Source organism: Paroedura picta, chromosome 9, assembly GCF_049243985.1.
Source record: "Paroedura picta isolate Pp20150507F chromosome 9, Ppicta_v3.0, whole genome shotgun sequence".
NCBI lineage: Eukaryota > Metazoa > Chordata > Lepidosauria > Squamata > Gekkonidae > Paroedura > Paroedura picta.
In genome coordinates, this window is record NC_135377.1 from 15,075,813 (window position 1) to 15,099,731 (window position 23,919).

General features: G+C 40.7%; 1 protein-coding gene across 8 annotated transcripts in view; it reads left to right on the plus strand.

Annotated features, from left to right (window-relative positions):
- CSMD3 (CUB and Sushi multiple domains 3) overlaps nt 1–23,919 on the plus strand; it is a 675,220-nt gene that overhangs the window by 302,885 nt on the left and 348,416 nt on the right. For 5 of the 8 annotated variants that reach the window (XM_077351631.1, XM_077351632.1, XM_077351635.1 and 2 more), the window contains exon 7: nt 9,342–9,656. The exons of the other annotated variants lie outside the window; for them this stretch is intronic. In XM_077351631.1, the coding sequence (XP_077207746.1) occupies nt 9,342–9,656 (315 nt within the window). The remainder of the gene's footprint in view (nt 1–9,341; nt 9,657–23,919) is intronic. 8 annotated transcript variants of the gene reach the window in all.

A 23,919-nucleotide genomic window follows, 5' to 3' on the forward strand; every position in this document is an offset into this window, starting at 1 on the left:
TTAATTAATCCGCTCCCAAGGAGCAGTTTAAACATAAAAATATTAAATATTATTAAAATTCTAAAAAAAAAAATTAAAAATATTAAGTCACTCAGAGCTGCCTCCTTCTCCTTGGAGAAAGAGGAGAAATAGAGGGAGCCATATAGTATCCACTGCTTTTTTTTTTTTTTCTCAACCTGAAGTTAGGTTAGGTTCTTTCAAAAAGACACCTTCTCTGGCTCCCAATGCTTGAACACATTGACACAGAACTTTGAAGGACAAGACCAGCACTTGAAACTGCACTCCCTAAAGAAGCTGGCAATCAGTACATCTCATATAACACTGGCATTATGTACAAGCTATGCTATGTGTCAATTAAGTCTCTTGTTACTACACTTTATACCAATGAAAGTTTCCGAGTGACTTCAGAAGAAACTCAGCATAGAACCATAATTTATACATTTTCAAATGGAACAGGATTGTCTGAAACATTTAAAGGTAGAATATTGTGGAATTAGAAAGCCATGATAGCAGTGAAAAGGGAAGAAACAATCCAAAAAAAGGACCCTCTTCTGGAAAAGAAATGTTCAAGCATTACAATTGCATGTTTCAAAGCCCAAAGAAATTCAAATATATCATTCCTCAAAAGAAAAATTGGGAGGAAATCCTGGAACATCCTTGAGTATTAAAGAGCCTACAAGTAATTTTGTAGAGAGACTAAACCTGGTTGACAGAAGAGATGTTATCTCTAGAAGAGTAGAAATGAAACCTTGGTGTGAATTTTAATATTCTCTCTCAAAGGTTTAGTAGATAGGGAGGGAATCCTACATATCACTGTTTTATTTTCAGAGTCTTGGTTCTGTGTAATAGGAAAATCTTTGCAGTAGAACATATTGAACAGAAAGTTCTATAAAGTGAAGATAAAGTTCTACATAGTTAGGGGAATCCAAAGAATTACAGGAAAAGATGACTTCCCCTGTTAACTCCCAAATTGGGCAACAATAAAAACAAGATTCCAAATTGGGTCTACACAGACAGCTGTGATACACTTCAGGCCACTGAAGTTGCAAAGGTCTCAGATAAGCACTTCAACTCTCATGAGATTGAGAAACTTTTTGGAGTTGCTTTAGCAACCTCAGTGGAAGCCAAAGATGGACAATTGTTTAGTTCTTCACATCGCCTATTTGTTGTGTGTAAATGCAAGGAATTTTTTTTACTTTGTGTAATCACAATAATGAAACAGTTGCCTTGCTCTGTAAGAAAGGGAGAAAAGTGAAATCCACTCAGGAAGAAGAAGAAGAAGAGTTGGTTCTTATATGCCACTTTTCTCTACCTGAAGGAGTTTCAAAGTTGATTATAATTGCCTTCCCTTCCCTTCCCTCTCCCCACAACAGACATCCTGTGAGGTGGGTGAGGCTGAGAGAGCCCTGATATTCTTGCTCAGTCAGAACAGCTTTATCAGTGTTGAGGTGAGATCAAGGTCACCCAGCTGGGGGAGTGCAAAATCAAATCCGGCTCACCAGATTAGAAGTCCACACTCCTAACCACTACACCAAGCTTGCTCTCAAGATTTTCTTTTACTAGTATTTTTATTCATACTGTGTGTCTCCAGGGTTTCTGTTCTTTACAGCAGGGGTAGTTAACCTGTGGTCCTCCAGATGTTCATGGACTACAATTCCCATGAGCCCTGCCAGCAAACTATCCCTGCTTTACAGTATAAACACTCTTTGGAACACCTCTCCAGCTAACCTCTCCTTTCCTTGAATTTGTCCTCTGACAATAACAAAATGATAAGAACATCTCTTCCCTTACAGGCAGCTGGGCAGTGCTTTCCCTACCACTTCAATCTAACCTAATATACCACACTAATTGAGAGAAAAGCTTGACATCACTAGCATCAAAGAGAACATACATTCCAAGATAACTCTTCAACCCATCTGTTGGTGGTTGTATACCTGTGCCTAAGGTTAAAGGACAAGACTCTTCTTCTAGCTTTTAGGATGCATAAGTGGGGGGGGGGGGAAAGAGAAGGTTGTATACTGTAAGAGTCTACCAGATATCCATGTTGAACCATACATCAAAGGTGCCCTGGTGACAGGAAGCAGGATGCAACATGCAAATAACTCCATTTCAGGCATCACTTGCCATTTTAGCATTATATACTCCTATGGGGATATACAAACAAGGCTTAGCTGAATCATAATGACTCCCATATGGCTGAAGTACTTAGGTCGATGTGGTGAACACTGCGTAGGATTTTCAAAATAAGCATTTCCTTTGGTTCTAAAGACTTTGGCATGATTAAAAATTCACACATTTATTGATTTTTCTGTGGGAGAGTAAAGGCTTACTTTTATCGGTGGCACGGTTTTATCTGACCTTTGAATCTCAACAGACTTAAAACGTTTGAAGGAGGGAAATGATTGAAATTATTAGATTCCTATTTGCGTGTTAGTATTAGGGCCACCATCTGTCTTTTCTACTAGGAACTCTGAAAAATAAAAAGAAGTTACGCAAACTGAACGGTTTAAGTTGTATTAAGGTTACCGAGAGATGGTGAACGTTGGAACATTGCAACTGAATTGTGAAGGGTGCGATAGAATGATGCATGCAGATATATGCAACAATAATGTCTTGGTGGTGAATAAATGATGTCTGCCCAAGCCATTAATAACTGAAATTCTGGAAATGGTAGATATGAAAATCCAATTAAGTTTCCATATATAATTGGTCAATAACCTTTCCATTATCACCTTTGAGGCTAGACAGGACTTGAATGGCATAATTTCCAGGAACTTTGTGTTGAGTCCATGATACAAAGTAGTAGTGGTAACGAAGAGTGAAAAATAAATATAAACAATGACATTTTACAGCTTTTCATACAACATGGGTTGATAGTTTGCTGAAGGCCACTTAGCAAGAAGGCCAATCACAAGGCAGGGGTAACGTAGGGTTGCCAGATCCCCTGATGAAGGCAGGGGTCCCTCACCAACAGACCCTACCTGTCTTTCTGAACGGTGGTAAGGATGTTGATGATGATGATTTTTTTTTTAAAGATGGAGTGCACCCTGAAAATTTTAAAACTATTTCTATCTGAAATATGTTTTATTTCTAAAATGAAAGAATTAAGATCTAGCTTAAGTTCTTTGTTGCAGTTGCACTACATTCTGAACAACCTCAGTGGGGGATCTTAAGTGACCTGTGGGTTTGAATAAGAGGTTTTGGAATGAGGATGCCCCTTGATAAAAGCCACTTCCTCTTTTCAAGTTGCCAGCTGGCCAGATCAAGGAACGTCCTTTCCCTGTAACAGAAGCTTGTTTTGAAATGAGTAATTCAAGTTTTGATAAAACCCTCCTCCTTTCTCAGCCTAGGTAGGGGGGTTTCTACCTTCCATCTAGACAGAACACATTTCTTATATCAGGCATTTTTCACCCCAGCTGACTACTGCCTTTGTTCTCTCTGACTGATCATGCACAGAAGCAACCCCACCACATTCCCCGCCACATCCGGAGAATGCATGGGGGAAGGAATCCCCTGGTGCATGCGGACTGCCCTGACATAACACACATGCACACAATGCAGGGACTGGGAGAGCCCAGCGTGCTGCATGGTGGAGGCAGCAGCAGGGAGGGAGCGGAGAGCATGGGGGGTCCATTGCATACTGGCAGGGGCAGTGTGGGGGTGGGAGACTACCCTGTCCAGCTCTGCAGCTCCACACAGCTGACAGGGGCATTTGGTGTCCCTGTAGGGACACTGTAGGCCAGGGGGAGAATCCTTTGGGCCTATCTGTTCCATTATGCATAGGACTGGTCCAGCAGGGCCATAGTTGGTGCATTTGCTTGCCACAGGCCATCCGGGGTGCTGGGTTAGGCCAGGACTGGGTGTTGGCTGTGATGGCATCATCCTCATGCACAATCAGGGATTAGCCCTGCTGCTACCAGTGTGGCCATTCTGCCCTGGGAAAAAATCGGTCTCTGCTGCAGAGGTCATATCCTCTCATGCTAGGCACTGTGGGGGGCCATTGGAAAAAGCAAGGTCAGAACCCTCTGGAAAGGGCTGTTGTGAACAGTACATCAGAGAACTGATCCTGTAGTACCCAGACAGAAGTGCACATGGAACAAAGGCACATCTCAAATAACAAATAAGCCCCTGGGTATTTTTATGACAGTCACACTTAAGGCCCTCACACTGCTGAAGAAGAAAGCTTTTTGTTTGTCACTGTTTCAGTATGGCAGCATGACTTTCCCTCCTTGTTTTAATGCTACCTTATGATGCTTCAAAAGAAGCAAAAATGTCTCCCTTCAGAAGCCTCATTCTATAATAGTGTGTGATTGTTCCGCTAGTTCTAAATCATCGACATCCATTGTTTATTTATGCTGTGCTTTTGCTTGAACAGGATGTTATTTGTTGTTGACCTGATTTCAAGTAAAGTGATGCAAGAATAGGGGTTCATACAGCGATTTCCCTTCTGTTAATGAGCCATCTCTGAAGTACTGTAGACTAGCGATCCCCAACCTGTGGGCTGCGGACCACATGTGGTCCTTCGATTAATTGGAGGTGGGCCCCGAAGGATGCCTTCTCCCCCCCCCCCGGCCCTTTATTTCATCCCCCCCGGCCCTTTACAACACACTTTGGGTGTCATTGTCTCCCATCACTCCCAGATGGGACTATCTCGTTGCAGAGAAACAAGCTCAGGGTTCCCATTGATTTGTCATTGTCATGAGTTACAATTTCCATTAAAATAAAATGTTCCTTATGTTCATTGTTGTGGCATGTCTGTATCTTATTTTGAAGGGATGTTTAAGCATTACCATAGCGATCAGAGAGCGTTAGGGCAGTGGTTGAGAGTAGAGGAGTAAACTATCCCCCCCCCACCGGGCCTCAGTAAAAGGCGTTGAGTGGTCCCTGGTGATAAAAAGGTTGGGGGTCACTGCTGTAGACAATTCAAACAGTGCCGCTTTTTCCCGCCTTTTTGCAGCACAATCTTTCTCAGAGGTGTTTTTTTTAAAAAAACATTCTAAGCTGAACTCTACAGCACTAAACCATGCTACTGCCACGCTATATTGGTTTGTTGCTCTAGCGTTCAACTTAGAATGTTTAAAAAATCTGCAGGCAATTGCGTGGTCAGAAAGAGCAGGGGTGGAGTGGAATTGTAAGAAATGCTCTGGATATTTTAACCAGCACACCACAGTGATTCAGAAGTGCAGTGAAGGGTTTGGAAATGGGGGAAAAAAGTAGTTTCCCACAAAAGCAACTCAACCATGCTGGCTAACCCAATGCAAGCGGGTTTGTATGAATGAGTAAATTAATTCTGCTAGTTACTAAAATGGACCTATCTGAAATGACAGGGGGAAAGCCACTGACACTCAGTTACCCATAGAGAACACAAAGACAGTTTGAAAATGGCCTGTAAGTTTTGTGGGCAAAGCTGACAGACTGTCTGCATTTAAAATGAGCAATTTTGCCATTCTCCTGGAAGGACTTGAGGCTCAGTCCCTGAGCAAAAGGTTGGGCTGAGCTTGACAAGGTCAGGGCAAAATTCTGTTGCAGAGCTGAGAATGTTGCACTCTGGAGCAGATGTTAAGTCAAGGTCCCCATAGTTCATTATAAGCATTCTCAATATGTCTAAAACAACTTTACTTATGTCCCTGCTGTATAATTAATTATATTGCACCTTTGACATTGTTCAGGACAAGGTAGAAGGATATTCAGGCTTCTGGCCAACTGTTCTTTGGTGAATAAAACAGATGTTAAAGTGTGGGTGAGTTATTGTACAAACAATAGAAGTTCTGCTTGTGTGGACAGGTGACCCCTTTAATTCTCTGCAAAGTTATATTTTTCAAACTCACAATGCGGTTTCCACCCCACCCCGCTGTTTTAATCAGGCATTAATTTATCAGTTATGCCATTGATTGAGTCATTGTGCACAGAGCTTCATATACATTTGTTATGAAGAACAGATTTTCCTTCTCTCTCTATCTTCCTCTCTCCCTCCCTCCCCCCTCTCTTTCTTCTTTTTTTTGAGCAAAATTCATGCTAATTCTTCATTCTCATTTTCTCTTTCAAAAGAGGATTTTTTTCTTTGATTTCACTTAGAACATTTCTCTGTCCTTTTGCAACTTCAGCCCTTGCAGGGGTGTGTGTGTGTGTGTCTGCTCTAGAAGGAGGAAAATATGATATGGAAGATATAGCCTGCCTCTGAGCATCTACGAAGTGAAATTGTGTCATTTTGCAGACTCTCTCTCTCTGCCTTTTTCCCCATCAGACTCATAACAGACCCAGAATTCTAATTTTTTAAAAAGGAAAAAAATAGATTGTGGGATTTCAGCTAAGAAAGGCATTTAAAAAAGAAAATAATTATCTTAAAATGGCCAGTTCCTTTCTGGCCCAGATCCTCAACCATTTTGTATTCTGCTTCAAGGCAAGGCCCAGCTTGTGTTTAGCTTGGCAGGTCACACCATGTGACATTTTCACAAATTTGATTTTAGCGTCCTGAGGTAATGTTGGCTTTCAAGATGAACACATAGACTGATTCCACAATGGTAGAAAGGCTGAGCTTGCACTTTTATGACAACAGAGCTAATCCTTTTTTTCACATGATGTTGGTCCCAGCCTGGAACTGGCCCAGATTTGGCATCCTTTAGAGCAGTGGTCCCCAACCCTTTTATCACTGGGGACTGGTCAACATTTGACAATTTTACTGAGGCCCGGGGGGGGTAGTCTTTTGCCGAGGGATGTCGCTGCTGCCTCAGCCCCTGCTCCACTTGCTTTCCTACCATCACCCTGACTTCCTGCTGCCCACTGGGGGGCGCTGCCAACAGAAGCTGCACAGTGCTATGCCGAGGGGGAGCTCCAGCCATGGCAGCCGCTGGAGATCACCAAAGGTGAGCCGGCGGCAGAGTGGCAGGGCAGCCCCCAAGGCAGGGAGGAGGACGAGGAGGAGCCACGGCCCAGTACCAACTGATCCATGGACCGGGAACGGTCTCCGGACCGGGGGTTGGGGACCACTGCTTTAGAGTTTATGTTGCCCCAGGGCAAGGGAATGCAGGTATTTTCACATTCCCTTTTTTGCCCCAGGCATCAATTGGGCCTATTGCTGGGCAGGCCCGTGTGGACAGGGAAGAGTCAGGTCTTCCAGGAGCATCCTGTAAGGGGCAAAAAATGTCCTAGTTGGCTCCATGGCACTTTGCAGTGGTGCAGGGCCAACTGGGTCATTTCTTTTTTTTTTAATTTGGAGGAAGTTAGGATTGCATTGTCATGCAATCCCACTAATACACCCACCTTCCTGCAATTAAAAACAACACTCCCCCACCTCCGTGGAATGCAGAGGAACCCCTCCACTCTAGTGCATCATGTGGAGGCAGTAATCCAGGGCAGACTGGGTCTGGCAGGGAAAATCATCCCCTGTGAAGACCCGGGAAGTGGTGGGGCTAACAGACCTGTCACAAACTCCTGGTGGCAGCTTGGTGTGGTTGCCACCATGCAAAATTGGTTATACTGATCTTTCTAGTAATTTGTTTCCTCAACTTTCACTATCGGATGTTTGATCTGTTTTAGTTGGGATAAAAATGGGTATGACTCCAGATATCTAACTATTTACAAATCAAAACAGAAAGCTTTCTGTGTCACCATCAAGACACCATCAATGTGTTGGGGATTTAAAGGGTTCTGTGTTTTTACTATTTCATTGTAAACTGCCGCGAGTCTTTGAGAGCCGCGGTATATAAATCAAAGAATAAATAAAATATATAAATAGTTTTATTGTGGCATATGTATTCTTAGCTAAGGACCACTTCATAAGGCACATCTGACTAAGTGTGCTCTGCCCTATGAAAGCTTATTCATCAAGAAATGTATTAGGTCTTGGGGTACCAAAATACTCTTTTTTAATTTCCCTTTGGAATTTATGACACACACATTTTATCCTGTGTTTTGTTGTTTTCCGCTTTCTAATAATTTCACATTCCAAAGCATATTCGAGTCTGGAAAACCATGTCCGTGCCAAACCTCTCAAACAATATGCTGTGAAGAAACAGGATAGAAGTTGAGGGAAGTCCTTGTCTATTTTCTCAACTATTGTTCTGTCTCTGTGTTCCTGTCTCCTGGCAACTTTCCCTGATTGGGTGTTTGCTTTGGTTGTTGGTTAAAAAACATCTGAGGGACAGAAGTATAGAGAAAAGGGGGCAAGTGTCCATCAGACTGTTTCTTCTCCTGTTTTAGATAGCTGGTAGATTTGAATCGCTGATTTCTTTAAAGCAAGATCAAAAGAAAGGTTCCAGAGCCTTGAATGTTTGAACCAGTTATGATTTATATTTTACTTATTCTTATTCTTATATGATAAATGCCTCAATAATTCAGTTTGGTTAAAAAACGGCACATAGAATTGTGCTTTTGATGATGTCAGCATGCAGCCAACATGAAACCAGAGTAGCTGTGTTATGGGTCTACCCAATTATCCAAATTAGAAGGAAAAGTCCTGGTATAATGTATTGGATTAAGATTTTATATATGTTTAGTCACAAGAGTTACTTCAGGAAGGAAGGAATACTCGACAAATCTATCCATTATTTCATTGTAGTGTTAAAAATTCTTTCAGAAAGCATATTTCTCCCCCAAAAGCCATTAAATGTTTTTGGAATCAATTTTGGAAAGAAAAAAAAAGTGAGGAAAGGATTAAGCATCTCATATAGAAAAAAATGCTTTGCTTATCAGATATAATTGCAGGTGAGAACTGTTTTATTAAAACTACAGCTTGGTACTTGTTCATCACCCATATCTAATAGCATAATATATCCTTCATAAAATGGAATTATTAAGATCCTTCCTTCTGGCCAAGAAGGAATCCTAATAGAACTCAACACAGATAACTTTGAACCCAGTAATTATCTGTGTGTAAGGAAAATAAGAATATCTGTTAAGGAAAAATAACCTCGCTCTAAAGCGAGAACTGTTCTTTACAGTTTATGAAACTATTTGTCATGTGATTTTATCCATAGTTTTTCTCTTAAAATGGCATCTCAGATGAGCTTCTCAGTGAGCAGTAACATCCACCTTGTTGCTGACCTACTGGTACTTCTCCCTAAAACACCGGATTGTGTTATTTTTAGTGATATTTTTCTGTTAAACTGTGCTTTGTGATTTCTATCGTTGTAGGTACATGATGTTTACTAATGTGCAAGTATGTTCTCTGAGTACTGCATATATTATTTAAAATCAAAATAAACCACGATTGAGTTGCCACATCAGTTGTCTTTAATGTGGTAATCAGAAGGGAATTTTATCTGATTAAATTGAGCAGAGAAAAAAAAAATCACAATTCCAAAGAAAAAAGTTAGCATCCAGTGCTACTATGTATCCCACAGGTTCTTCTTCCACTTTGACCCAAACTGCCTCCACTGGTGAGTTAGAGGAGGATATTGCGGCTACTCCTGGTGATTTTACTGTTGCTAGCACATCTGCTGATGTTACTGTATCCAGTGTCACTGCTGTCACCAGCCCTAGAATATCCGAAGAACAGCAAGTGCAAGCTGTGAATCTCAGAAAATCTGACCTGGAATTCGCCACTTCCAAGGAGTCGTTCTCCCTTCAATCAGCAGATACCCAAAGTACAAGAAGACGGCCAAGAAATGCTGAACAGATAGAAAGAACTAAAGAGCTTGCAGTTGTTACTCATAGAGGTATTGGATATTATTTTACTTGTGCCCATTTAGTCTATAGCCACAGATGTGTCACCTGCACACTAACTTTTTTTTTTCTGATTCCATAAAATGAAAGGCTAGACAGGTTCCAGTAAGAAAGTAAAATGGAACATGAGGACACCTTCACCCAGGGTCTGTTAATTGGAGGGAATGGAAGGCTTGCTTTTACAAATAGCTGTAGTTCATGCTGGTAAGTCATAGAGCTAGGTCAAGTGAAGCCTTCTCCTGGCATAGTAGCATAAGTGAACTTTCAGAGGGTAGTTAAATTGGTGTGCAGTAGAGCCGCTAGATATGAGTCCAGTAGCATCTTATAGACAAATATTATTTTGGGAGTATGAGCTTTCACATTTCAACACTCCCTTTGTCAGAGCTTTGGCTCCCAAAAGTTCATAATCCGCAAATATGAGCAGTCTCTAAGGTGCTACCGGACTTGAATCTAGCTGCTCTACAGTAATCACAGTCTTTAGAAAAACAACAATAGGGGATTGTCATGTTGTTTTTACATGACATGTTTTCAGCGGGGTGGCTGACTGATAGACACCAACGAGATGTCCCCATCTGGCAGTTTCAACAAAAAGCAAGGTAGTTCCAGCACTTTATGGTTTGCTTTCAAACTAACTTCATGAAAACAAACTATTTACAGTACATATTTTTTAGGTCAACAGGTAAACATGGAACTAGCTTGCGTATGGATGAGTTACCATATAGGCCGTCTCCATATGATAAATCTTTGCTGTGATTTGAGAGGTTCAAGTTTATGCATTACCCAAACTCATGACACCAGGTAAATCAAGCAAAATTGAGACGGGGGGGGGGGGGGGGCAGCAATTTAAGCTCTGCTTAAAAATAATATCACATGATGAAATTGGCAGAAAGAGATTGCATAATGCTGTGTTCTGTAGTACTCAACTGAATATGGTAGTATCAGAAATCTCCCAACACTTTGTCACTGTTGCGCCTTACTTGTCAAGTAACCTGAGGAAAGCTAATGGTGAAACAAAACAGATGAGCAGGAAACCTAGTACCATTTTCAAAAATACCCACCTTTATTCAAATGGGTAATATTCAAACTGTAATATTTTCAAAGTCCACTTTAGCTTTAAATTTAAACTGCTTAAATTATCTAAAATTAAATAATCAGTTTCAATTATCTAAAATTAAGGCCTTTTTAAAACAAAGAAATTAAAACACTGAGGTAAATTGTTCATCCAAATTGAGGGATTTTTCACAGTGAAAATTTTTGTCAGACGGCATCTGGCATCATCCTGTTTGTGATTTATGAGAATAATTCCTGAGAACATTGATTTATATTTAAATTACTTATTTATATTTAAATAACTTGTTTACTTTGAGATAAACCTCCCAGCAGCAAATCTTGACCTGCGCTGCCACTTGGTAGGGTGGCAGAGGAAAGAAAAATAAGCTGAAATAAGGTGAACCTGGAAGTGGCAACATTTTATTGACATAATGCTTTAGGACAGGGGTAGTCAAACTGCGGCCCTCCAGATGTCCATGGACTACAATTCCCAGGAGCCCCTGCCTGGGGAAGCATTCGCTGGCAGGGGCTCCTGGGAATTGTAGTCCATGGACATCTGGAGGGCTGCAGTTTGGCTATCCCTGCTCTAGGACTAGTAAAATCATGGTGCTTCTCGTGGATATTTGATTTCACTTCCAGGTTCACCATTGGCACCTATGTCCCCAGGCCCTTGTCTCCCACCAGCCGTCAACCTTAGTAACAAATTGTACAAGGAAATGGTTTCATGATCAGCTTGGGTCTCCAGAGCAGATTTCTGCAATATATATGTAATAATTACAAAGAAAAAATATATTCCCATAATATCTCTACCACTGTGCAGTTAGAATTAAGAAGTTGATGGCTTCTTAGGAAGTTTGGAGTCTAAAACCTCCCTGTAGAATTGTGGTGATTGCTTCTTTATTTGATATGCCAGTGCTTTCTGGGGCTTTCTTTTCTGGAATGCTATTTTAACTGATGTATCTACAAAAGCACTGTGTTGACTTTACAGTTCTGAAAGACGTAGTACTCTGACAGAAATGGGAGAGGGAAAAAGAGAAAGAGGGTTGTGTATGGTGTTTTAGGACTCTGCTCAGTGAATATTGATTGAGGGATTTTGACCAACATTTCCATGCTCACACTTTATGGCACAATGTACAAATGAATTCAGGGGGGGGGGTTAGCTGCATATGAGCTAAGGATTCTAATAGTTCTACTCAATTCAGTTTTGGGTAATTTGTATCAAGTTCCCCATCAACTTACTTAGTCAACAGATTTTCTGTTTGGGAGGTTTCTTGTTCAATGGATATATGCCAATTATATTTGGAAAGGAGTATTGTATGTCCCGATAGTTGATCCTACACTGGGAATTTTCACAATTATATAACCATAGCAGCAATTATCACATAATATCAGAGGGATTTCCTCCATACACTTTGTTGTGAATGAAGTGTGACATGTCTCTAATTTTCTCTCTGCAGAAAACTACATTTAAAATTAAAATCTGTATTAAAAGAAACCGTGGTGCATACATATGTAAATGATGTCAAGTCACAACCAACTTATTATGATGCCAGCAAGGGCATTTCAAACCAAGTGAGAAGCAGAGGTGGTTCACGATTGCCTTCCTCTGCAGAGCCTTCCTTGGAGGTCCCCCATCCAAGCACCAACCCTGCTTCACTTCTGAGATCTGATGATACTGGCCTATACCATGCCATGTTTCTTCCAAAAACCATGGAGAACACCAAAATTTTGAAGAGCAGTTGTGTACATCATGAACAAAGGCTCTTACACATTCCATTCTATTAAGTGACAGGGATGATGTAGGTATACACATGCAGAACAAGATGTAAAACCAAAGTAAATAAGGCAAGCCAAGTATACTACCTATAGTAGAGTGCATTTATGAGACCCAACCTAATGGATCAGAATTTGAGTACATGCAATAATCTTCATTTGGATGCTGAATAAAAATTATAGCATATCATCAGACTGGATTTACACTTTCATTTGATTGTACCTTTCTGGCAACCACTTACCTATTAGCATTCTCTAAAATATGTCCCAGTCTCCTCTTGAAGCTCAAGACACAATCTCCCCACTCCAAAATAAATAAATAAATAAATAAATAATAAAGTAAAATCAACCAACTAACCCAATGCCAAACACAGTGAAACCCTTTTTATCCTGAGTCTAAAGGAAATTACTGAAGCTTAAACTCAATTAAAAAAAAAAACATCATAGATAGGAGGTGGTGGGTTCTCCATCCTTGGAAATTTTTAAGCAGAGGCTGGATAGCCATCTGACGGAGAGGCTGATTCTGTGAAGGCTCAAGGAGGTGGCAGGTTACAGTGGATGAGCGATAGGGATGTGAGTGCCCTGCATAGTGCAAGGGGTTGGACTAGATAACCCATGAGGTCCCTTCCAATTCTATGACTCTATGATTCTATAAAATAGCCTTACTGTGAGGTTCTCAAGACAATGAACTCCTCAACTCCACAGGGAACTGGTAACAGAAAGTGGGTCTTATCAAAACCCCCACAGGTTTCATCACCCTCTTGACTTCTCATCATTTGCTCCAATATATCAAGTGGCCAAGAAAGCTCAATTTTCTGAGAGTCTGTTTGTCAGGGATCCCATCTCCTTTAGGAGAATCTCATCCTCTCCCTGAGGTAATGGAACATTGCTTCCACACCTCACAATAGCCCAGTTTCTCTACTCCCCTCAAAACATCCTAATGTCTTGAGTCACCGGAAAACTGACTCATATAAAAGCAAGCTGGGTACCTGGATTAGAGGGTCAGTGCATTCCGACTACATTATAAGAAAAGGCTTTTTAAAATAAATATCCGTACAGAAAAGCCAACACAGGTAAAATGGGGGGAAATACACCAGCTTACAACTAGAAGAAATCTTCCCGGTGATAAATATGGCACAATGTTGTTGTGTTGTTTTTGTGTGTTTGTGTGTGTGTGTGTGGGGGGGTGAAAGTTCCTAATCCCATTGATTACCATATATGTCACTCACTACCTTCTTGCCTGTGTAACTTAAAGATTTTTGAATGATGGAGTTTACACAGCATATTTTCCTGAGGCAAACGGCTACTCATTAATGACAGGGGAAACTATAGAAAAATAATGGACTCTACTAGATGCTAAACTGGCTACTTTGAATAGGGGAACAAGTGAAAAATGCCAGCCAGAATGCAGTAGTTGGCACATGTTGCTGTATTCTGAACTAGCTGCAGTTTCTGATTTGCCTAAATTCAAGCTTACACAAGCATTGATAAGCTGGTCATGGTTAGCTAGTCTAAGAAGGTAAGAGTTGGTCAAGCTGTCAGCCACTGCATCGTCCTACTTTCTGACTACATGAGCATCTCCAGGTTCTTAATTTGTTCCACCAATGTCCATACAATTTTTATTTTATACTTTCCCCAAAGTTCTCAGGGTGGTGTATATGTGCATGACCTCAATATATCATCTCAACAATCATGTAAACTGAGAAAGAAAAGAGTAATTCAAGAACATCCATTTAGCTCCACAGCTGAGAATGTTCTCAATCTTAACTCTATGTCATAGCTCCCCAATGCATACAGATGTATTTCCATAGGAAATACATAAAATATTGTTAGAACATGTTACAGTAATAAGCAACCATTTATTTATTATTATTATTTTTTTAGACTTCTCTGGAAATAGTAGATTTCTAGAAGCAAATATAAGTCATTGACATTTCAGGTAATAAATCAGACACGGTGATAGGATTAAGGATGCTTTTTGCCCTGTGGGCAAAATTCTGATAATTACATGTGCATAACCTTGCACAGAGACAAAATAGAATGAAATGGACTGCCACGTAGTGCAGGATGACAAATGTGATAGCCTTACATTTCCTAAAGACAGATCACAACCAATGGGAGTTACATACCTTCTCTCATTAGTCAACCTCATGTTTCATTAGTGATTAGTTGCCTTTCTTTTGTCTTTCATTCAAGAAACAAATAAATACTTCTCATCATACAAAATGGGGGAGGTATGTTCTTAAAAAAAAAAAAACTTCCTCTAAGAAACAGAGAGAATAACATTAATCTGTTAAACCCCCTGACACTAAAGCAGTACATACATAGGATTTGTGCATTGCATCTTAACAAGTAGTAAATTACAGAATAAAATTTATTCCATTCACTGAACATTAACATTTGTTTACATTCTGCTGTTTTCTCTCTTACCACCCAAGCCTGCTTTTCAGTACTATTTTCATTCATTCCTGCCTGATAGTCCACAGTTTCATTTTTATCATGCTGCCATTTAATTCAGCGAGCTGTAATAAAGCATGTAATTTCCTTTGTTTCTGTCTGCAACATTATCATGTATGATGTAACCATAACCAGGGGAGTGCAGATACTTTTTGTTCTGTTCCAAATGTGGGTCATTCTGTTTAGTCCCTGAATTCTGATTCAATCATCATCTTAGAATCATAGAATAATAGAATCATAGAATCATAGAGTTGGAAGGGGCCATACAGGCCATCTAGTCCAACCCCTTGCTCAACGCAGGATTAGCCCTAAGCATCCTAAAGCATCCAAGAAAAGTGTGTATCCAACCTTTGTTTGAAGACTGCCATCTTTTGAATGTAGGCTTCTTTCACTCAGTCCTGATTCACATTGAATACCGTGTTTCCATTGTATCTACCTTTTAGTTCCATGAATAAGTAGTTTGATGATCCTCAAATTTTATTTATTTCATTTATTGATGGCTTTTTTTTTTTGCTAAAACTGAAGGTAGATTACAGAAAAGAAGTAGGATGTTAAAGTTCTTTGATGTTGGCCAAATTCATTCACCAAGAGTGGTTCTAAGGGTGTGGGATTCTGAAATTCAGAGATCATGGAAAGTGTGTTCCACAAACCTTATTAAGGTTTCTGGGTGTGTCCACAGATAGTGTGTGGAGGAAATAATTGGCATAGCTGTATAATGCAGAACTAAAATCATGGGGAAGGTGGAAAATTTTAAGACGTCACTGGGACATTTGTCCTGTTTGTGGAATTACACAGCCAGGGAACTCAGTCCCCTCACATGCTATACATCTATGTAGACAAACTTTGGATGGAACACCTTGAAAATATATGCAAAATTCATCCTGGTTTTGTTGCATTCAAGTAGGAAGTCAGACCTTTTCCAAAGGGAGAATTAGGCCCAGGCCAGAATTCGTCTGGTTGCAGGGCTAATCACTTGTGGTAGAGGCCAGTTCTGCACCAGCGGTGGCGCTCTGGACTGCATTGCTGAGAAGCTTCATGCTCCACAGATTTCTGTGTCCTCGTGGGGGACACATTTCAGCACCGGATCTGCTACGGAACTGAAATGTGCCCCCCCCGGGAAACACAGAAGCGGTGGAATGGTTCCGGCACACAGGGCAGCCATGGGGGTTATTTTGCAGGGAGCTGGGATTATCTGAAATCCGATCCCACCTTTCTGCACAATAATATATATATATATATTTGCCCTCTTCAGCCAGGAATTCTCCTGCCATTGGGCCAACCAACCTGCCCTTGCCCCTGGGACTAGTGGAAGTGCAGTGAGGCACTAAAACTGATATTGGTTGTTTGGAGATCAGGTGATCTTCAGGTGCCCCCTGGAGTTTGGCTATTATCAAAGCAAAGCAAAGTTGCACGGTTAAAATTGGCACTTGTTTACAATCAGTAGAGCCTCTTGTGGCGCAGAGTGGTAAGGCAGCCGTCTGAAAGCTTTGCCCATGAGGCTGGGAGTTCAATCCCAGCAGCCGGCTCAAGGTTGACTCAGCCTTCCATCCTTCTGTCAGTAAAATGAGTACCCAGCTTGCTGGGGGGTAAACGGTAATGACTGGGGAAGGCACTGGCAAACCACCCCATATTGAGTCTGCCATGAAAACGCTGGAGGGCGTCACCCCCAGGGTCAGACATGACTCGGTGCTTGCACAGGGGATACCTTTACCTTTACCTTTACAATCAGTGAGCAATAAACCTACAATTCTAGTGTTGGCAAGGACTCATGGGAATTGTAGTCCATGGACATGTGGAAGGCCACAGTTTGGCCAACCGTGTACTTCATCTGCACTAATCACTTCATCTGCACTAATGTATATGTAAATTGCCCTGAGCCTTCGGGGAGGGCGGTATATTAATATGAATGAATGAATGAATGAATGAATGAATGAATGAATGAATGAATGAATGAATGAATGAATGAATGAATGAATGATGAGCTGCTGTGCTAGGAGGCGGTCCTTTATTTTCCTGACCAGCTGCTGAGCCTTACTGAGGTTCGAAGCTACGTAAGCATGTGTATACTAGCCACAAATACTTTATGATGCAAATCATGAATACACAATCGGGAAGTAAGAGGCTGAGCATAAGAAACACTCGGTCAGGTAAGAAGACAGACAGGCATACAGGAAGTCCAGGTGGGAGGAAAGGGGGGGAGGCAAGAACAGGTGGTGCATAAGGGAGAGAAGCAGAGATTGGGAAAGGATGGGATCCTTTTGATCTGCAATGTGTTGATGATGATGAGTTTGATCTGCAATGTGTTCATGATAGGTAATTTCCGTATACCTTCCAGGCCAATATTCTGTGTTAGCGCAATTTTTTTTTTTACATTATGCACTATGCAGTTTAGAATATAAAATTTTAAAAATTACATTGTAAAACAAAAGTAAAATATGAGCTAATGGGACAAATTAAGCAGCAGAAGATAGGAACCACAGTAATGGGTTTAAACTACAGGGAGAACGATATCAGCTAGATGTCAGGAAAGAAAAAATCACAGTGGCCCATTATGCACGGGCCGTACTACCTGTGTTGGCGGCAGCAGCGCTTCGGGGAAAATTCCAGATAACACTTGCTGCTGCTGCCAGCACAGGCCCCTCCCAGCCCATGGCTACGGAAGGCCCACGTTAAGTAAACACGGGATCTTCCATAGTTTCCTGGGTAAGCCGGGGCTGCGGCAGACTGGCGCTGTGCATAATCGCTAGTACCAGGCCTGTCGGCCTGCCCAGCCTCTTAAGGGACACCGCACACTCCTGCGGGCTCCGTGGAGCCACGGAGCTGGCAGGGGCAACCCCCTAGCCCCACCAGTGTGTGTAGAGGGGGCCTGGCCCCTCCCTCCCTTCCCCACCCCCACTGCTTCATTTACCTCAGCCGGCAGCGATCCAGCCCTCCAGCATGCCCTGCTCCCATGCGTACACGGGAAACAGCAGGGCATTGTGCCCCACTGCAATGGCATGGCGCCTGTGCGCGGAAGCTGCCGTCATGCATAAAGGGTCACTCAGAGTAGCTCAACAGAGGAATTGGCTGTCTAAGGAGGTGGTGATCTCCCCCTCACTGACAGTCTTCAAACAGTGGCTGGACAGAGACAAATCCTAGAAGTTTTAGGCTGATTGTGCATTGAGCAGGAGGTTGGACTAGAGGGCCTGTCTGGCACTTTCCAACTCTATGATTCTATGGTTCTATTACTCTAGTTGTAATGTAATTTAAGTGAGATTAACTAAGTACTGAGACCACTGTGCCCACATTTCCTTGTTTAGATGTGTATATTTTTAGCCACAACTGTCATTGCATTTAATCTATCTGAACATACTCTTGATGGAAGCCCTGATTTCCTTTCTTCTTCTTAATGTCTTTAGGGACTTTTTAAAAAAGTCTTAACAATCACAAAGAATAATGCCACTCAGTGTGCAAACTTTGTACCAGACATTACCTGTAAAAGATATCACAAGCATACATCTTTATTTGGATTTGTTATAGAGGTTGGATACAGGTTTTCATTTTTTTAAATAAAATACATTTTGTATTGAACTATATCAAAATAATGTTCAGCATATTTGTTATAACTTTCAGCAGGTTTTCATTTGAAAAAGGCAATAGAGTGGCAATATTTATAATGTATGGTTTTGTTGACAACCGAGTGGAATGATATTCTTTACTGTTTCAGTTAATTCCCCCCTTATAAGTCCCTTCCTGTATAGGCTAAACAACAAATTGTTTTTCCCCTTCTGAAGTTACTCAGTAGTGTTCCTTAAACAAAAACAGGAGTCAAGAGAGATATTCAGAACTACAGATTATCTATCTATCTATCTATCATCTATCTATCTATCTATCTATCTATCTATCTATCTATCTATCTATCTATCTATCTATCTATCTATCTATCTATCTATCTATCTATCTATCTATCTATCTATCTATCTATCCATCTATCCATCTATCCATCTATCCATCTATCCATCCATCCATCCATCCATCCATCCATCCATCCATCCATCCATCCATCCATCCATCCATCCATCCATCCATACACACACACACACACCTAGAGAGAGAGAGAGAGAGAGAGAGAGAGAGAGAGAGAGGATCATTTTAAAATTATTCATCATTCTTGATGTGTCTTTTCTTATAACATTTTGTCCTCATTAGAGCTAAATAAAAAATGCCATATTTGAAAATTGTGATATATTTAAAATGTAGGTATTTGCAAATAAGACCATTCAGATAGTGTAATTTATTGAGCCATGCTATACTGCCTACTGAGCTATAATAGTATTTTATTTTATGATATGACTAGTTAGCAGTACATCTTTGTGGTACAGAGGGTTGGTAAGATGTGACCTATGGGCATTCACCCATGTATCTCCTGCTGCTTCCTGTTCACAGTCAAGAGTTACTATGATTTGCTATCTATTCTATGAAAATAGATAGTATGGAGCTGATTTTAATGTTACAGTTGGGGAAGTAATAACCGTAATTCAATAAGCAGTGCTGTAAATAGCAATGATGCAGAGGGTGCAAATGCACCCCCAGGAGGAACAACTGGCACATAAATTTCCTACCAAGAATCAAATAAAATTCAAGTTTCACATGTATTTTAAAAACAAAATATTTTACAACTGGAGGGAGTCTACCCCACTGGGTCACTTCTAAGGAAAACTAGAACATAAGATAGCGCTAGGAATCTGCAAAACCTCTATGGCAAAATTATAGAGTTCTAAGTGACTCCTAGAGCTGTTGCACATCACTTCCTTTTTCGATGATCATTTTTTGTTTGACAAAAAACAAACAACACTAGAATATTTTTGTTGGGATTGAGGTGTAAAATGGATGGAATGTAATTTCAGTAGTTTCTATCCCTGGAGGGAGAATGGTTATTTACAGCTCTGTCAGTGACCAAACATCAGTGCAGTCCCACACAGAGTTATTCCACTCTAAGCTTATGAAGGAGACTAATACAGATGGGATGCTCTTACCTGGGAAGGGTCGCCATTCCTTAACTATTTATTTCTTGTTCAATCCACAAACCAATCTGTTTGCAAACTAGAGGGATAAAAGATAGTCTTTAAATATAGCACTAAGGTTAAAGCTGCTATTCTGGTTTGTCATGTGATGGGTAGTCAACTGAGTTTTGATTCATAGACAGAAATTCATTTGACATTTTGGTAGAGTATTCATAAGTAAGTAATAGCATGACTGTATTCCAACTAATTATGGTATGACATATTTGAGAACTTTGGTACATTGTGATTATTCCATTTACGTTGACCATTTGAGAGCTAGTTTGGTGTAGTGGTTAAGAGCAGTGGTCTCTAAGATGGAGAACTGGGTTTGATTCCTTACTCCTCCACCTAAAACTGGATGGATGTTCTTGGGGCAGTCACAGTTCTCTCAGAGCTTTCTCAGCCTCACATACCTCACTTGGTGTCTGTTGTGGGGAGAGGAAGGGTAGGTGATTGTAAGCTGCTTTGAGCACAAAAAAAACAGCTCTTTTCTTCTTTGGCTTTGGTGGCCAAATATTTTTTTCTTGCAATATCAAAGTTCCATTAGTGTCCTCTGAATGAGTGAAATGCTGGATCCTTGGGCTAAGGGTGGGAGGAATCACTCCTGTTTTATGTATAGGGAAAATAATATTGCTTTGTTTTCAATAGTGACTTGAAATGTGGTCTAGGTTCCTTTGCTGCTGAATTTCCCCATTGCCTCTTTATTGTATTCCGATGTCCTTGTGTTTCTCATCTATACTTTTTTTTTCTTTTTCTGGTTGCCTGCTTCCTTTAAAGATTTTTTTTCTTTTCTGTACCAGATAAGTTAGGGTGGAAGGGCTGTAAGTAGGTTATATGGATATTGTCTGCTGTTCTGTTATTTTTAATGCTTTTAGTAAGTGATAGTGTTGAATGACAGTGGTAGCCTTGAAGCTTCTTGCAAGGTTTTATACTGGAATCTCACATCATGACCCTGGATAGGAGGCAAATACTTGAACCACCCATGATATCTTGCTTGTAACCTCTTTGCTTTAAAAACACCCAGGATTATATGAATATAGGTTGTTCTCTCACAGTTCTCTGGCAGAAATGTATTACTTTTAAATTTTAGTCTTTGGTTCCATAGATACTAAAGGAAACACAGAGTTGTCTGAAAGATCTGGCTTAGTAAAGCTATAGTCAGGTGGAGCTAACACAACTGTCTGGGCCATGTAGGTGAAGGCTGTGTTGATACAAGATAACAAGAGACAAAGGACAAGGTAACGATAGTTATAATGTGGGTGGGTGGGATTAGGAAGTGATGCAGCATGTATCAGTCAGGTGGAGGCACTGCTGCAAGTGGATAGGTGGAGCAGTGGGAACCTCCAAGAGTGGATAGGATTCCGCTCTGTGAATGTTGCAGAAACTTCCACTGACCCTTCTAAGACTATTGAAATTAATGAGTTGAATGGTTATCTTTCCTTGTTGAGGGAGGACTCTTAGGTAAGTCCTTGGATACAATTGTTTGAATCTAAATCCACTTTTGTGGAATTCAGATCAAGCTCCAGAGGAGATTGGGGATAGAAGCTGTTTGTGAACTGGTTCATGAGCCAGACTTCAGCATGAACGTGGCCCAGTTCTGGTTTGATTAACCTATTTGGGCCAACAGCTGAGCAGGTCAGGTCCACTCACCAGCTTTTAAAACCCTATTAAACCCTATTAAAACTCCAATTGACAGTATTACAACTCCAAACAGATGACAAAACTTCATATGGGGAAGGCATAGGGAGAGACCAACCTGCATCAAGATGTCCAATGCCAATATCTAGGGGGGACCCATATCACCTGCTCTAGCACTGTTTCCAACCATATACCTGCCAGAGCTCCATTTTGCAGGTCTTATGGAATGCAGAAAGCTCTCTGAGGGCCTGCAACTCCTCCAGGAGCTCATTCCACCAGGTAAGGGCCAGGACTGGTTGAGGCCAGGTGAGCATCCTGGGGGCCAGGAATAACCAGCAGATTGGTACCAGCTGAGCGTAGAACTCTGCAAGGGACATATGGTGAGAGAAAGTCCCTCAGATATGTGGGTCCCAAACCATGAAGGGCCTTAAAGGTCAACACCAAGACCTTGAACCTGATTTGGGGCACAACTGGCAGCCAATGCAGCTGCCTCAGCACAGGCTGGATATGGGCCCTTCAAGATAGGTCAAATGGCTCCTCTTCCTGGATGATCCCTCCTTTTTTCTACTGCAGGAAGCCATGGCTGGGAGAAAGGGAATAGCTCATTTGCTTCAGGGAATTTCCAGCTTGGTTCAGGGTACAGTTCAGGAGCTGTACCAAACTGGAAATGTTAGGTTTGTGTCCATCCCTAGTTTGTTTGAATTGGATTTCTTGAACTCATACGATAGAGCACATAATGTTTGCTCCCCCCTTTATTTACGTTTGTCATATCCAAGAACCTTTCCTGAACCCTCCCACAATATATTAAATGCAATATGTTATCAGGTAGTGGATAGTCACTATAAGAAGCTTGCTTATTCAAACAAATTGTGTTTGTGTCAATTTGGATTAATTGATGCATTAGGGAATTGTCTTTTGGACTGTGTGTTCTGTATGGATATAGGAGAACTATGGATTTTGCTTCTTCTTCAAGGAAGGATAAATATTGAGAAGAACGTGCATAGAAGGTATTGGTTGAAGGCTTTCCCCCCAAGCTATAGCAAGTTATGGTAATATGGATAAATAGTCCTAGTTTGGAGTTAGGTTATTAGGATTGTTTTTAAATTCATCAGTACAGTACTTCTCAGGGTCATTGGGTCAAATGAGTAGTTTGATTAAGTAGAAGTTAATGGTTTTAGAAGGGCATGATTGCTTAAGGTTGCCCTACTAATGAACGGCTGCCTCTTGTCTCATTTGTACCAATTCCCAAATGCTTTCATTATAGTTACTGAACATCAGATACTAATAAAATTTTACAGACACACCAAAATTTAGTGTACCTTATGTTGCACAATTAATTGCACAAATGCAGGGTATTCCTTTTTACCAGCAGCAATTCCAAAGGAGTAATGGTTGTGTAGGGAAAATCTCAATTCTGTTGGTACGGAATCTATTTGGTGTGAAATCATTTGTGAATTAAGCTGTGTGGCCAGCTTCTAAACCCAATGTGTAATCTTTCTTGATTTTTTTTATTCTACTTTACTATGATAGGGTTCACATCATGATTTGGCAGGCAGACCAAGAGCATAGCTTCTACTTGGGTTGCCACCCATATATTTAAACTGCAAATGATGAAAGCTTTGACAGCCCAGTAGAAGTAAGATCAGGGCAAAATGTAATATGTCTTTATAAATCATTGTTTCTATATTCATCATTCTATATTATTAGAAGTACTATATTTGTATATTGTTTATTGTATTTTTGTTCACTCATTATTTATTACTCAATTTATTTCCTGCTTTTATCCTTAATGTGGACTGGAAGTGGCTTACATGTGTATCCTCTCTTCTATTTCTTCTTTACAACAAGCATGTGAGGTTAGGTGAGAATTAATAGCCAAGGAGGAAGGGCATCTTCAGATCTCACCTATGCTGTATACATAGCCTATGGCCTACAATTTAGAAACTTCAAGATGTACACCCCCCCCAATAATATATACAGTACAAAAGATCATATCATTTGTGTTATATATGCAAATTCACACCTCTATCTATCACTGGAAGAATGTGGGTCAAAAGTCTGTATCTAAGTTGAAACCTACATCATTACTGAATAAACTGTAGATATTATACTCTGGAATAGGGGACAGGGGTAAACACACTGCTGTGTTAATTATTGGGGTTTCTTTCTTTCTTTCTTTCTTTCTTTCTTTCTTTCTTTCTTTCTTTCTTTCTTTCTTTCTTTCTTTCTTTGCCTGAATGATGGAATTCTTCAAATCGTTCATTTATTGAAGTGTGAGATTAGCATCTATTGGTGA